Source organism: Mustela erminea, chromosome 4, assembly GCF_009829155.1.
Source record: "Mustela erminea isolate mMusErm1 chromosome 4, mMusErm1.Pri, whole genome shotgun sequence".
In the NCBI taxonomy this organism is placed as follows: Eukaryota; Metazoa; Chordata; class Mammalia; order Carnivora; family Mustelidae; genus Mustela; species Mustela erminea.
Genome location: NC_045617.1, coordinates 14,238,638 through 14,250,980, shown reverse-complemented (window position 1 = coordinate 14,250,980; position 12,343 = coordinate 14,238,638). Strand labels below are relative to the sequence as shown.

The 12,343-nt window shown below is 36.7% G+C and overlaps 1 protein-coding gene across 16 annotated transcripts in view; it reads right to left on the bottom strand.

Annotated features, from left to right (window-relative positions):
- SYNE1 (spectrin repeat containing nuclear envelope protein 1) overlaps positions 1–12,343 on the bottom strand; it is a 462,745-nt gene that overhangs the window by 331,570 nt on the left and 118,832 nt on the right. For all 16 annotated transcript variants that reach the window (XM_032338689.1, XM_032338697.1, XM_032338702.1 and 13 more), the window contains 3 exons: positions 10,660–10,838; positions 5,499–5,695; positions 1,690–1,799 (listed from right to left, as the gene is read on the bottom strand). In XM_032338689.1, coding sequence (XP_032194580.1) covers positions 1,690–1,799; positions 5,499–5,695; positions 10,660–10,838 — 486 coding nt within the window. The remainder of the gene's footprint in view (positions 1–1,689; positions 1,800–5,498; positions 5,696–10,659; positions 10,839–12,343) is intronic.

Below are 12,343 nucleotides of genomic sequence, written 5' to 3'. Positions count from 1 at the left end.
AGCATCTGCATCAATCTATGCTAGGATGTGTATAGAAAGTCTGCATATGATGCTTCTTAGAAACATGTGCTCTGCTGACTATGGAGAAGTTACTCGGCTGGTCAACGTTTGCGCCTGAATCTTGTCAAGGAACAAAACAGGTTTCCTGAATGAGAGTTTTAAAAAAATAAACATGGTTCTTGATAGAACACTTGATAGTGCCAAATTAACATCATCCAAGCAAATTAGGAAACACCAGTTTTGCTTAATTTCTGTGAAGTCACAGATTTCTATTAGTGCAATACCTTTGCCTATTTGAAAATCTGGGGTTATGAACCCTTGGCTTTTTCCTTTCATAGACCTGTTCCTAAGTCTTATTTAGAAGCCAAGTGAAGTTTTTCAGGGTTTTGTGTGTGTGTATTGGGGGGTGTTTCTCTTCATTATAATCTCAAACTGCTTTAAAAACTCCAGTTGAGACCTGAGCAGTGAAGTCAGACAGATATTTTCTTCAACATATCTTGAAAATTCCATTTCTTTCTTTCCCTGATGTCATTTTGCCCCATAATTAATTTTAAATTCAGTAGTAAATCCACCTCCTTATAATTAAAAAAACAATAATAATACTTAAAAATTAGAAGAATGGTAATATCCATTATTAAAATCTGTGAAAACAGGCATTCTGATGTGCTAGCTGGACTGTAAAATGGGACAAACTTTTTACAGGAAAATTTGAAAAAATTCAAAAAGCATTAAAAATCTATATGCACTTTAGCCTAGAGATTCCACTTTTAAGACAGAATACAAAAACAATGTTTTATTATAAAATTGTTCCTAGAAGCATTTTTTATAATGGCAAAAATTCAGAAATTTTCAACAAGTAAGAGTGAATAAATTATTGTATACCATATGATGTCCTGGAGAGAATGGCATAGGAAGAATTTTTTATGTTAACAGAAAAAATGATGAAATTGTATGTGTACTGTAATTCCATTTCTGTTAAAATATTACACATCTCTATATACATATAGAAAACACTGGAAGCTTACACCAACATATTGATTTTTTTCTAGGATAGGGTCTCTCTAGAAGAAATCTAAGTACAGATCATTTTCTTTTTCTTTTTTTTCACTTTTTCTTTTTTATGACAATGAACATAAGTCATTGGATTAGTATAAAAATACATTACTTAAAATATTGAGGCTAAAAAAATCTAATCACAGTGGATAATTAGGACTTTTACACGTCTGCCTTCCTTCTGTATGTCTGTTGTGAGTAGTGACTTATATAATAAATCTGAAAGTCAAAATCAGATTTTCTCAGATTGAACAGGATATGGGGTCTCAAGCTCTACAGGCACAAATGACATGATGACTATAAAATTACTTCAATCCTCAGATTACTAAATGAATCCCCCAACATGTCTACCTTTCTCACTTTTAATTCATCAGTGTTATATGTCCAGCATTTATCATTAATAATGCTTTCTCTCACATATCCAACATATACATCAGAAAAATCTTTCCTTATAATCTCCTCTCCCGTTGGTGATACCTCATCCTTACTTTTTGAAATACATTCCAAAATAAAATAAAATAAAATAAAATAAATAAAATAATGCATTCAAATTTAATTTTTAGAAAGCACCATGCTTAAACATCTATGTCACTATCACTGAGTGTGCTATCAGTGCTTGAAGAAAAAAATACTTACATCAGTCTCTTGCCCATCAGTGCCAGTATTGTGGATGTCAGGGTAATGTTTCAGAAACTGGGCTACATATGTCATAATAGACTTCTCATCTGGCTTATCCACATCAACATCTGGAACAACCAAAACCAAATATGAACAGGTTAATCAGCCTTCTTTATATTTTAATAACACAGACTTTGGAATCTAGCTAGTATACCAATGCCAAAGAAAAAGAAAATTAATATTTTGAGATGGTGAGGGAGCGCAAACCCATTTAGTTTGGCTGATACGTGATAGGAATGCTATGATGTAGATAGATGACACATTTTAATTACTAACTTTTGGGAAAGTAATACATGTTTCATTTAAGTTAATCTCAACGATAATTCACCAGAAATCTGAGACACGATATGGTAATTCAGATATTCTGCATCATTAATAAAATACAAATACTATGTAAATTTCAGAACTGGGGTGATCAGGTAGTTAAAAAAAAATGTTAACAGGTGTGGCAACAAATGCCATGCCCATAAAGCCTGTATACTGTATCTGGACAAATATAGATAAGCTCCCTCTTGCCTCCACAAGTTTTATTTTAGAAAAGAGGGAGATGCCTTATGCTCAGTTCTTTGGATAACCTCTCCCTTGTGCATGATTCTCTAAATTACTACAGTTTGAACAGTGAAGTACTCTGAGGGAAAACACAGAGCCTGAAAAGATATTTTTAATTAGAGGTTTACTCATCATTATAGAATGAGAGGGGCTAAGACTGCAACATATAAAGTGTTGAATGTTTTAAATCACCTTTTAATTATCCCTTTTAAAGGCCATGAAATGGTGACTACATTTGGAGTTCACAAATATCTGACAAAACAAACAAAAGCCATGAAGCCAAAATATAAACTACTCTAATATTTTGAAATGTGCCTTGTGATTTGAGACACAATTTCTACAGACTATCAAGGCAGGATTGAAAAAGTGCTATGGGGCGCCTGGGTGGCTCAGTTGGTTAAGCAACTGCCTTCGGCTCAGGTCACGGTCCTAGAGTCCCGGGATCGAGTCCCGCATCAGGCTCTCAGTTCCACGGGGAGTCTGCTTCTCCCTCTGACCTTCTCGCCTCTCATGCTCTCTCTCACTGTCTCTCTCTCAAAAAATAAATAAATAAAATCTTAAAAAAAAAAAAAAAAAGAAAAAGCACTACGGCTCAAAAGACTTCAAAGGAAACCATGGTCGTGCATTCTGAAAGCACCGGATGTCTCAGAGGTGGCTGTAGAAATGGCAAGATCAGGACGTGGAACATGTGGAGAACAAGTAAAACTTTCATGAGATATGAATGTGGGAGAAAAACACGTAACACGTGATTTAATACAGTAATTCAGCATTTAAACATATGCGTCACTAAATCATAAACTAATTGTTATAATAGATATAGATCTATTTAATCCATATTCCTCAAAGTTTATACATCCTGGTTAGCTAAATAACCTTTTTAAATTTAATTAATTTGGGATGACTGCCTGGGTGGCTCAGTGGGTTAAGCCGCCGCCTTCAGCTCAGGTCATGATCTCAGGGTCCTGGGATCAAGTCCTGCATCGGGCTCTCTGCTCAGCGGGGAGCCTGTTTCTCTCTCTGCCTCTGCCTGCTTGTGCGCTTGTGCGCTCTCTCTCTCTGACAAATACATAAATAAAAATCTTTTTAAGAATTAAAAAAAAATAAAAATAATTAATTAATTTTTTTATGTTTAATTTTTTTAATTAAAGAAGTTTAAGAACAATAACTTTTGGGGGGGGCTTTGTATGAGGAAAACAAAAGTTTTCCTCACCTTATATCTGGGCTAGCCTTGTATCTGGGCAACCTCAGTTCTATCATCAAAGGTAACATTAAGCTTCATTAGTCCAGTGAATATGAAAGAATCATTTATACCCTCCTGTCGTCCTACTCAAAAAAATTGAGGGCTGGGTTGTGCATATGGCTTTTTTGAGCTAAACACTATTGATGTGTATGTGTGTGTCTGTGTGTGTCCACAGAAACAAGCTGGAAAGACCCTGGCTATCCTAGTGAATCTGGGGAGTCCCCAGCAGGATCCTGAAGTGGCAAGGCATCTCCATGCTGCTTTCATCTCAGGGGAAGTCAACCAGGGGTTTGTAGCTATTTATAACCTACTCCTGGAGGTACAATTGTCTCCACTTTAGACATTCGTTTAGAGTCAGGCATGCTCACTATGAAATCTCATCTTTGAAAAGAACTTGCTTTCATTGTATTTACTTTGCTTTTTTTTTTTTTTTTTTAATTGGAGGGGAGGGGTAGAGGGAAAGAGAGAGAGAGAAAATCTTAATCAGGTTCCACACATGCATGGAGCCTGATCTGAGGCTTGATCTCATGACCCTGAGATCATGACCTAAGCTGAAATCAAGAGTTAGACGCTTAACTAACTGAGCCACCCAAGCACCTCTGTATTTACTCCTGCACATCCATTAACAGAAATATCCATAACCGTCAACCCAAATAAGTTGTTTGTGACATTTGGATAATTCACTTTTAAAAAATGATTTACTTATTTGAGAGAGAGAGAGAGAGAGCAGGCAGTGGAGGGGTAGAGGGTGAGAGACGGAGAGGGAAAGAAGCAGACTCCCTGCTGAGAGCAGAGTGAGAAGCAGGGTTCAATCCCAGGACCCTGAGATCAGATCTCAGCCAAAATCAAGTATTGGATGTTTAACTAACTGAGCCACCCAGATGCCCCTGGAAAATTCACTTTTAATCCTTTTATTTCAATATAACAATTTATTCAGTTTACTAAAGTTTATTAAAGGCATCAAAATTGTCTTTTGCAGGCTTGGAAGAGTCGAATCCATTTCCATAACATCTTAAAAGATTTTTTTTTTAAGATTTTATTTATTTGACAGACAGAGATCACAAGTAGGCAGAGAGGCAGGCAGAGAGAGGAGGAAGCAGGCTCCCTGCTGAACAGAGAGCCCGATGTGGGGCTTGATCCCAGGACCCTAGGATCATGACCTGAGCTGAGGGCAGAGAATTTAACCCACTGAGTCACCCAGGCACCCCTCCACAACATCTTAAAATTCACAATCTTACCAAAAAGTTGCCAGACAGTTCTAATGAAAAAGAGAATTCGACCATTTGTATGGTTTTCCCAACTGACACCGGGACACTGGATGGTGGTCAACATTTCTAAGTTCCTAACAACTGACATTTTATTTTATTTTATTTTAAGATTTTATTTATTTATTTGACAGACAGAGACCACAAGTAGGCAGAGAGGCAGAGAGAGAGGGGGAAGCAGGTTCCCTGCTGAGCAAGAGAGCCTGACTCGGGGCTCGATCCCAGGACCCTGAGATCATGACCTGAGCCGAAGGCAGAAGCTTAACCCACTGAGCCACCCAGGCGCCCCATGACTGACATTTTAAAGATACGATCTTAGATTATTAATAACCTCTTGCTTCTTCTAGATTCTTTGTTATGTAAAGAGAGTGATTCTGTCACCCTGAACATCCCTCCTCACGCTAACATGCACACTTCTAAAGCTTTCGTTCCGCCCTTACTCTATGGAGTTACCACACTTCACCTGGCTGACACCACCAATGTCAAAATGCTGTTTGGGGCAACAGAACTATATTTTGCTCCCATATCTAGTAGTAAATATTTTTTCCAAAAGAAAATCAGTGCAGGAAGGTACTATTTCTTCCTGCTTTCCCTAAAGTTTTCTGGATAAGGTCTGATAGGGTCTTGGAAATCATCTGTGATTTCTGCCTTTAAGACATAGAAAACTACTGCTTTGACGTGTGTGTGCAAGAACCAGCAATGACTCTTCTTACCTTCAGGATCCAGCAGTCTCGGGATTCCTAGTTCTGTTTCAGCAATGGTGAAAGCCTCCGCCAGGTTTTCCCGGTTAGGTCTCCCTTTCACTCGCTCCAAGTCCACTAATTCCGGTCGAATGGCGTGGATGATGGAATGAAAGGCAAGCCCACTCCTCCAGCTCCGCCCAAAATCTTTTACTTCGATTCCTGTCTGCCTAAGTGTGATAAAAAATTACAATAATGTCACATTCTGAAGAGATAATATGCACTGTCCTCAAGGACTAATGCAAAATCTAATCCTCAGGAATGACTGAAGGGCAGTTAGTCATAGTAGGTAGCTGCTTGAAAAAAATTAGGCAAAACAAAAGTTCTAGAGGGTAACAAGAGAGCAGGAGAAATTTTGGTTCCATACTTGAGTTTTCTGTATCAGACTTTTCAGTCATTGAGACATTCAATGTAAAAGCACATTTTAAAAAGATTTTATTTATTTGACACAGAGAGAGAGATCACAGCAGGCCGAGAAGGAGGCAGAGAGAGAGGAGGAAGCAGGCTCCCTGCTGAGCAGAGAGCCCTATGTGGGGCTCGATCCCAGGACCCTGAGATCATGACCTGAGCCGAAGGCAGAGGTTTAACCTACTGAGCCACCCAGGCAACCCTAAAAGCACATTTTTAAAGGAAACTAATATAGAGAAAACATATCTGGAAAAATAAAAAAGAAATTCAAAAAACATCAAAACTGATGGTAATTTATCACTGTATATTTCTGAAGAAGTGTCTAGCACATTTCTAATGACAATGATAAAAAAAAAATGTGTTCTACGTGCACAGGTATTAACTACTAAGATTATATGGATGAATTTTATCAAATGCTTTAGAATGAACAAGTGCAAATGCATGTGATCATATCTCTAAAGCAGTCACACGGAACCCACACGTCACGTCACATAAGTTCAGACAAGTTTCCATTTACCCTCCTGATCAAATTTTTTTTTAAACTCTGTTTTTGGTATTGCCTTGAGAGATTTGGTGGCAAATCTCTGCACTTTTGTGGTGGATGTGATTAATTCAAAGCCAGTTATGATAATTAAGAATTCATTCAAATAGTAATAGTATAGTATTACTATAGTAATAGTAATACGTTGTTGTTGAAAATAAAAGTGATACAAGCTCACAATTATTTTTTTCCCATGTAACTTATCAACTAAATATAAAGGCAGCTCCAAAAAGGAGATTACAAAAATGTCTTTGAACAGCATCTCTTGGTTAAGTATAGAGCCTTTGAAGGTGATGAATTAGCTGACATTCAATGGATGAATATCTTCGTAGTTTCCTTTAAAAAAAAAAAATAGGGGGCACCTGGGTGGCTCAGTGGGTTAAGCCTCTGCCTTTGGCTCAGGTCATGGTCTCAGGTCCTGGGACCAAGCCCCACATCAGGCTCTCTGCATAGTGGGGAGCCTGCTTCCCTCTCTCTCTCTGCCTGCCTCTTGCCTACTTGTGATCCCTCTCTATCTCTGTCAAATAAATAAATAAAATCTTTTAAAAAAATAGTCCCATTATCATTCTTTGTAAATGAAGCAGACTTAATATCACCAAACTCTCTTTTTTACTATATTCTCAAGATTCCCAGGGACCATAAGGTATATTTGTCTGATACGTTGACTAATATACAAAGTTGGTAAGTGCCCTTAAATTTTATCTCTGCAAACTTAAGAGTCAATTTATCCTCTCCTAACAATGTACATTCAGCTTGGATTAAACAGCTTGTGTTGAAAATAGCATCACTGGATCTCATCACTGCCTTCATAAATACATATTTTCAAAACAATTTTGTAAAATGCCAGTAATTACAAAGTAATCCTCTACCTGCTCTTAGTTCTTTGAGAATTTCTGTCTCTGGTAGTTGCAAGTAATATTTTCAGCCGGTGTCTGACACACAGGCAAAACCCACCCGGATGGGACAGTTTAGCAGGCTCCAGTCAACTCTTCGCTTCGTACATTTACCCTGGCTTCATCTTATTTTTCCATTTACATTTTCCTTTTGCTCACGTTTCCTCATTTGAAAACGTTTTCATCTTCACAGATACCTCAAATTATTGCAATAATTTTAATGCAATAAGGCATGTGTAAATAGCCAAACAATTAGCTAGCAAATATTCATCACGTATTAGATATTTTCTGATTTTCCCCAACTTGTTTATTGTTTCAGATAATTTCAACAATAAATATATAAAATATTTCCCAAATTTTACTATGTTGGAATAATTTTTCAAGTTTCGTTACATCTTTTTCTATATTTATTGAACATACTCAGACACACACATACACACCTATTGTGTTTCATATTATATCAAAGCAATAGGTGATATTCCTTAAAAGTTTTAGTTTTAATTAGCAATAATCGTGCCTCGGATAAACCTCATTGGCTACAATAGTCCAAACCCCTCATTTGAGAATCTGAGATACAAAATCTAGGAAAACTTGGATATGTCACTTAAAAAAACAATACAATAACTCAAAGAAACTTGGACACATCACTTAAAGAAGTGATGAAGTAGACCCAGTTTACAGGCAGATGTGATCTCTAATACATATTTACTTCAAGTTATTTTGAATGGACCTGGATATACATGTTTTCATTTGTCTTGTTATCTTATTAATTTTCGTCTTAAAATACAATTATTCTTCCTAGACATCTCAAAATAAAGTAAGCAAATATCAGATATGCTACAATTTACTGCTTTCATGTCTGAGAGTAATAGTGATAGGATAGAAAATTGGTTAAAAAAACAGAGAAGGCTTTATTATGTCGCATTATTGAGACAGGTCTAATTTATTTCTCACATAATTTGAAATTTTACATGAAAACAGTGAATACATTCTGACAACATGTTTGGTGTTTACTGGATGTTTTTGTCCTTTCTTGTCATGGTCAGGATTGTGAGGCTGATGAATATTCAGACCACAGATTCTCACAGATTATAATTTTAAAAACATGTCATGATACGCTCTAGTTCCATCCATGTTGTCGCAAATGGCAAGCTTAGCGAAATAAGTCAAGCAGAGAAAGACAACTATCATATGATCTCCCTGATATGAGGAAGTGGTGATGAAACATGGGGGCTTAAGTGGGTAGGAGAAGAATAAATGAAACAAGATGGGATTGGGAGGGAGACAAACCATAAGTGACTCTTAATCTCACAAAACAAACTGAGGGTTGCTGGGGGGAGGGGGTTTGGGAGAAGGGGGGTGGGGTTATGGACATTGGGGAGGGTGTGTGCTTCGGTGAGTGCTGTGAAGTGTGTAAACCTGGCGATTCACAGACCTGTACCCCTGGAGATAAAAATATATGTTTATAAAAAATTAAAAATTAAAAAAAATGTCATAAACTGAAATGAGTACGGATTCTGAAGACTATTATCCATATCAGGTAAAAAGTTGCTTGAAGAGTACACAGGGGGATAGTATTTTTTTAAAAAAACAGGTTTTAGAAAAATTATCAACAATTTGGCAGGTATAATGGAATCATGTGCTCATCACAGAATTTTTATTTTAGAAAGTCAGCTCCCCAAATCTCCTCACTTGATGCAGCTATAAAATAAATGGATCTCACTCATAAGCTGATGATGGAAAAGCTTTAGATCCATAAATCTGGACATTTATACAGATAAGCAAAATACAACTTCCCCTGATGTTACAAATATACAAGTTGCAGGAATGACTTTTAGTTACCATTAGAGCCCCGTACATCTTTGAAAGCTAACACACCATATGTAAAACAAACCCAATGCAAAAAACTCCAACAGCATTAAATTTGAGTTTATTTTAAGCTACTATAATATTAAGTGGAAACCAATTTATTTTTGGTTAATATAATGCTTTGTGGTGCAATGGGAAAGAGAGTATCCATTGATATTATTACAAAATTTTATTGAATAACATGATGACAAATGTTGCAGCATATGGTCACCTGTCTCTTCCTACCTAGCACATTTCTTCTTTCTGCCCAATTAAGCTGCAAAAGAGATTAGTACTTGCCACTGTGGATGGGATGCAGTGTACCAGCAATGTGGTCAGGCTTTTAACATTCCATTTCCACTACAGATTCTAAAAAGCCGCAAAGCTTTGCTTTCAGAAATATTTCTGAATACAAGTTGAATCATAAAAATATATCCCAAATTAGAAAACCACCAACACACTTTAAAAGTTAAACAAAATGATGTAAAATAGTAACACTAATTACAACTTCTCTATGTTTAGTTTTCTCTCTTTATTTTTGCTCTTCAAACACTTTAAAAATAGAACTCCCTACATTTAGTGCTTCAATATTTTATAATGATAAGTACTTGTTTAAAACTATTTTCCAGAAGTAGGGAATTCAGATTAGCTTTAGGCATGCAAAAACAAAACAGAAAGTGAGTTAACTTGACATGTCATCCCGGAAGTCACACAAAAGCACAACTTCTTTGTGAAGAGATCTTATCACTGACCACATCTGACCACAAAACAATGGTATGCTCAACTGAAAATGCTACTGAAATTGCTATGAAAAGATACTCACTGAGAGTAGTAATTTTCTATCTAGATTATCACATGAATGTACACACACATAAATTTAATATGCCCAAAATCAAATCCACAATATATAAAACTGAAGTTGACAAAGGAATCTATATTCCCAATAAAAGAGGAGACCCAAGGAAAAAGAATTTTAAAATAAAATTTCTAGAAAGTTTTGGGAAACAAAAACAAATAGAATTATTTCAGAAGTGCGCCTTAGTTCACATTATTATTAAATAGAACTCAATAGTATTATGAAGAGATAATCACATTTAAACCTCAAATTTTTTGTGTAAATATTATTTAATAAAAGCAGGAAGTCCAAACAATGACCTAAACAGAATTACTCCTCAGATTACCAATCCAAGTGTGTGTTTAAAAAAAACTTAATTGGGCCCAATCAATAAATAATGAAGGAAGTAGGTCGATTACAGCATTTTCTAAGAGTATTAGTGATGATTTCTGTTTATATTTTAATTCAAGGAAAGAACAGAACAGCTGAAGCAACGCAGTTCATTCAAATGTCTGTTCAAATTTTGCAACATTGGCAGGTGCACTCAGTAATAAATTGGTAACTCAAATTATTCAAGGTTTCAAATTTAAACAAATTCTTGGTACTTACTTGGCTACTGTGTACTGAACCCACTTTAATAGAGCCCTCTTGGCATTTCCTTGGATCTTGGTGGCCACTTTCCGTTTACTTGGGGGGCTGGCGGTCTCAGCACTAACCGTACTGTCCACAGAGGATGTGCTTCCGGACAAAGACTGCAGCTGTGGCAGGTTGCTGGTCAACTCCTCAATCTGTTCGTGAGTTAACAGGTGACAAAAACACAAGAATTATCTTGTTCTTCTTTCCTTGGATGTCAAGGTTCCAACTAAAAGTAATTTAAATTCACACCCTTAACACCATTGACAAGGTAAGTTCCTAAGGACGTGATTGACATTGTACTCTTCTTCCAACTTCCCACTGCATCTAAAACTACCTTGTACACAGCAATAAACACTTATTAAACACATGAATGAATGAATAAAATAAAACATAATGGTTATCCAAACTTACAGAGCATACAACACCAAAAGGGAACCTTAATGAAAACTACTGACTCTGAATGATAATGGTGTCTCAATAGAGGTTCATTACTTGTAACAAATGTATAACTCCAGTGGGGGAGTTGGTCGTGGGAGGAGCCGACATAGGGTATATGGGAAATCTTTGGACTTTTTGTTTAGTTTTGCTGTGAACTAAAATTACTCTAAAAAATAAAGTCTTAAAAACAACAACAACAACAATAATAAAAACCTAACTCTCTGCCTTAGGGTCCTAGGATCAAACCAGGTGTCAGGTTCCCTGCACAGTGGGGAGTCTGCTTCTCCCTCTCTCTCTGCCCTTTACCCCTATTTGTCCTCTCTCTCAAATAAATATATAAAATCCTCAAATAAATAAATAAATAAATAAATAAACAACCGAATGGCTAGAACAATTATTCTAGATGGAATGGCAAGTTCATTTCTCCCCTTAATTCTTTTTAAATTTTTTTATTTTTTATAAACATATAATGTATTATTAGCCCCAGAGGTACAGGTCTATGAATCGCCAGGTCTACACACTTCACAGGACTCACCATAGCATAAACCTTCCACAATGTCCAAAACCCAACCACCCTCTCCCTACTGCCCTCACCCAGCAACCCTTAGTTTGTTTTGTGAGATTAAGAGTCTCTTACGGTTTGTCTCCCTCCCAATCCCATCTTGTCTCATTTTTTCCTTCCCTACCCCCAAAATTCCCCATGTTGCCTTTTAAATTCTTCATATCTGGGAAATCATATGATAATTACCTTTCTCTGACTGACTTATTTCGCTCAGCATAATACTCTCTAGTTCCATCCATGTTGTTGCAAATGGCAAGATTTCATTCTTTTGATGGCTGCGTAGTATTCCATTGTATATCTATACCACCTCTTCTTTATCCATTCATCTGTTGATGGACATCTAGGTTCTTCCCATAGTGTGGCAGCTGTGGACATTGCTGCTATAAACACTCGGGTGCACGTGCCTCTTGAGATCACTACGTTTGTATCTTTAGGGTAAATACCCAGTAGTACAATTTCTGGGTCATAGACTAGCTCTATTTTCAACTTTTTAAGGAACCTCCGTGCTGTTTCCCAGAGTGGCTGCACCAGCTTGCATTCCCACCAACAATGTATGAGGGTTCACCTTTCTCCGTATCCTCGCCAGCATCGGTCCTTTCCTGACTTGTCAATTTTAGCCATTCTGACTGGTGCGAGGTGGTATCTCATTGTGATTTT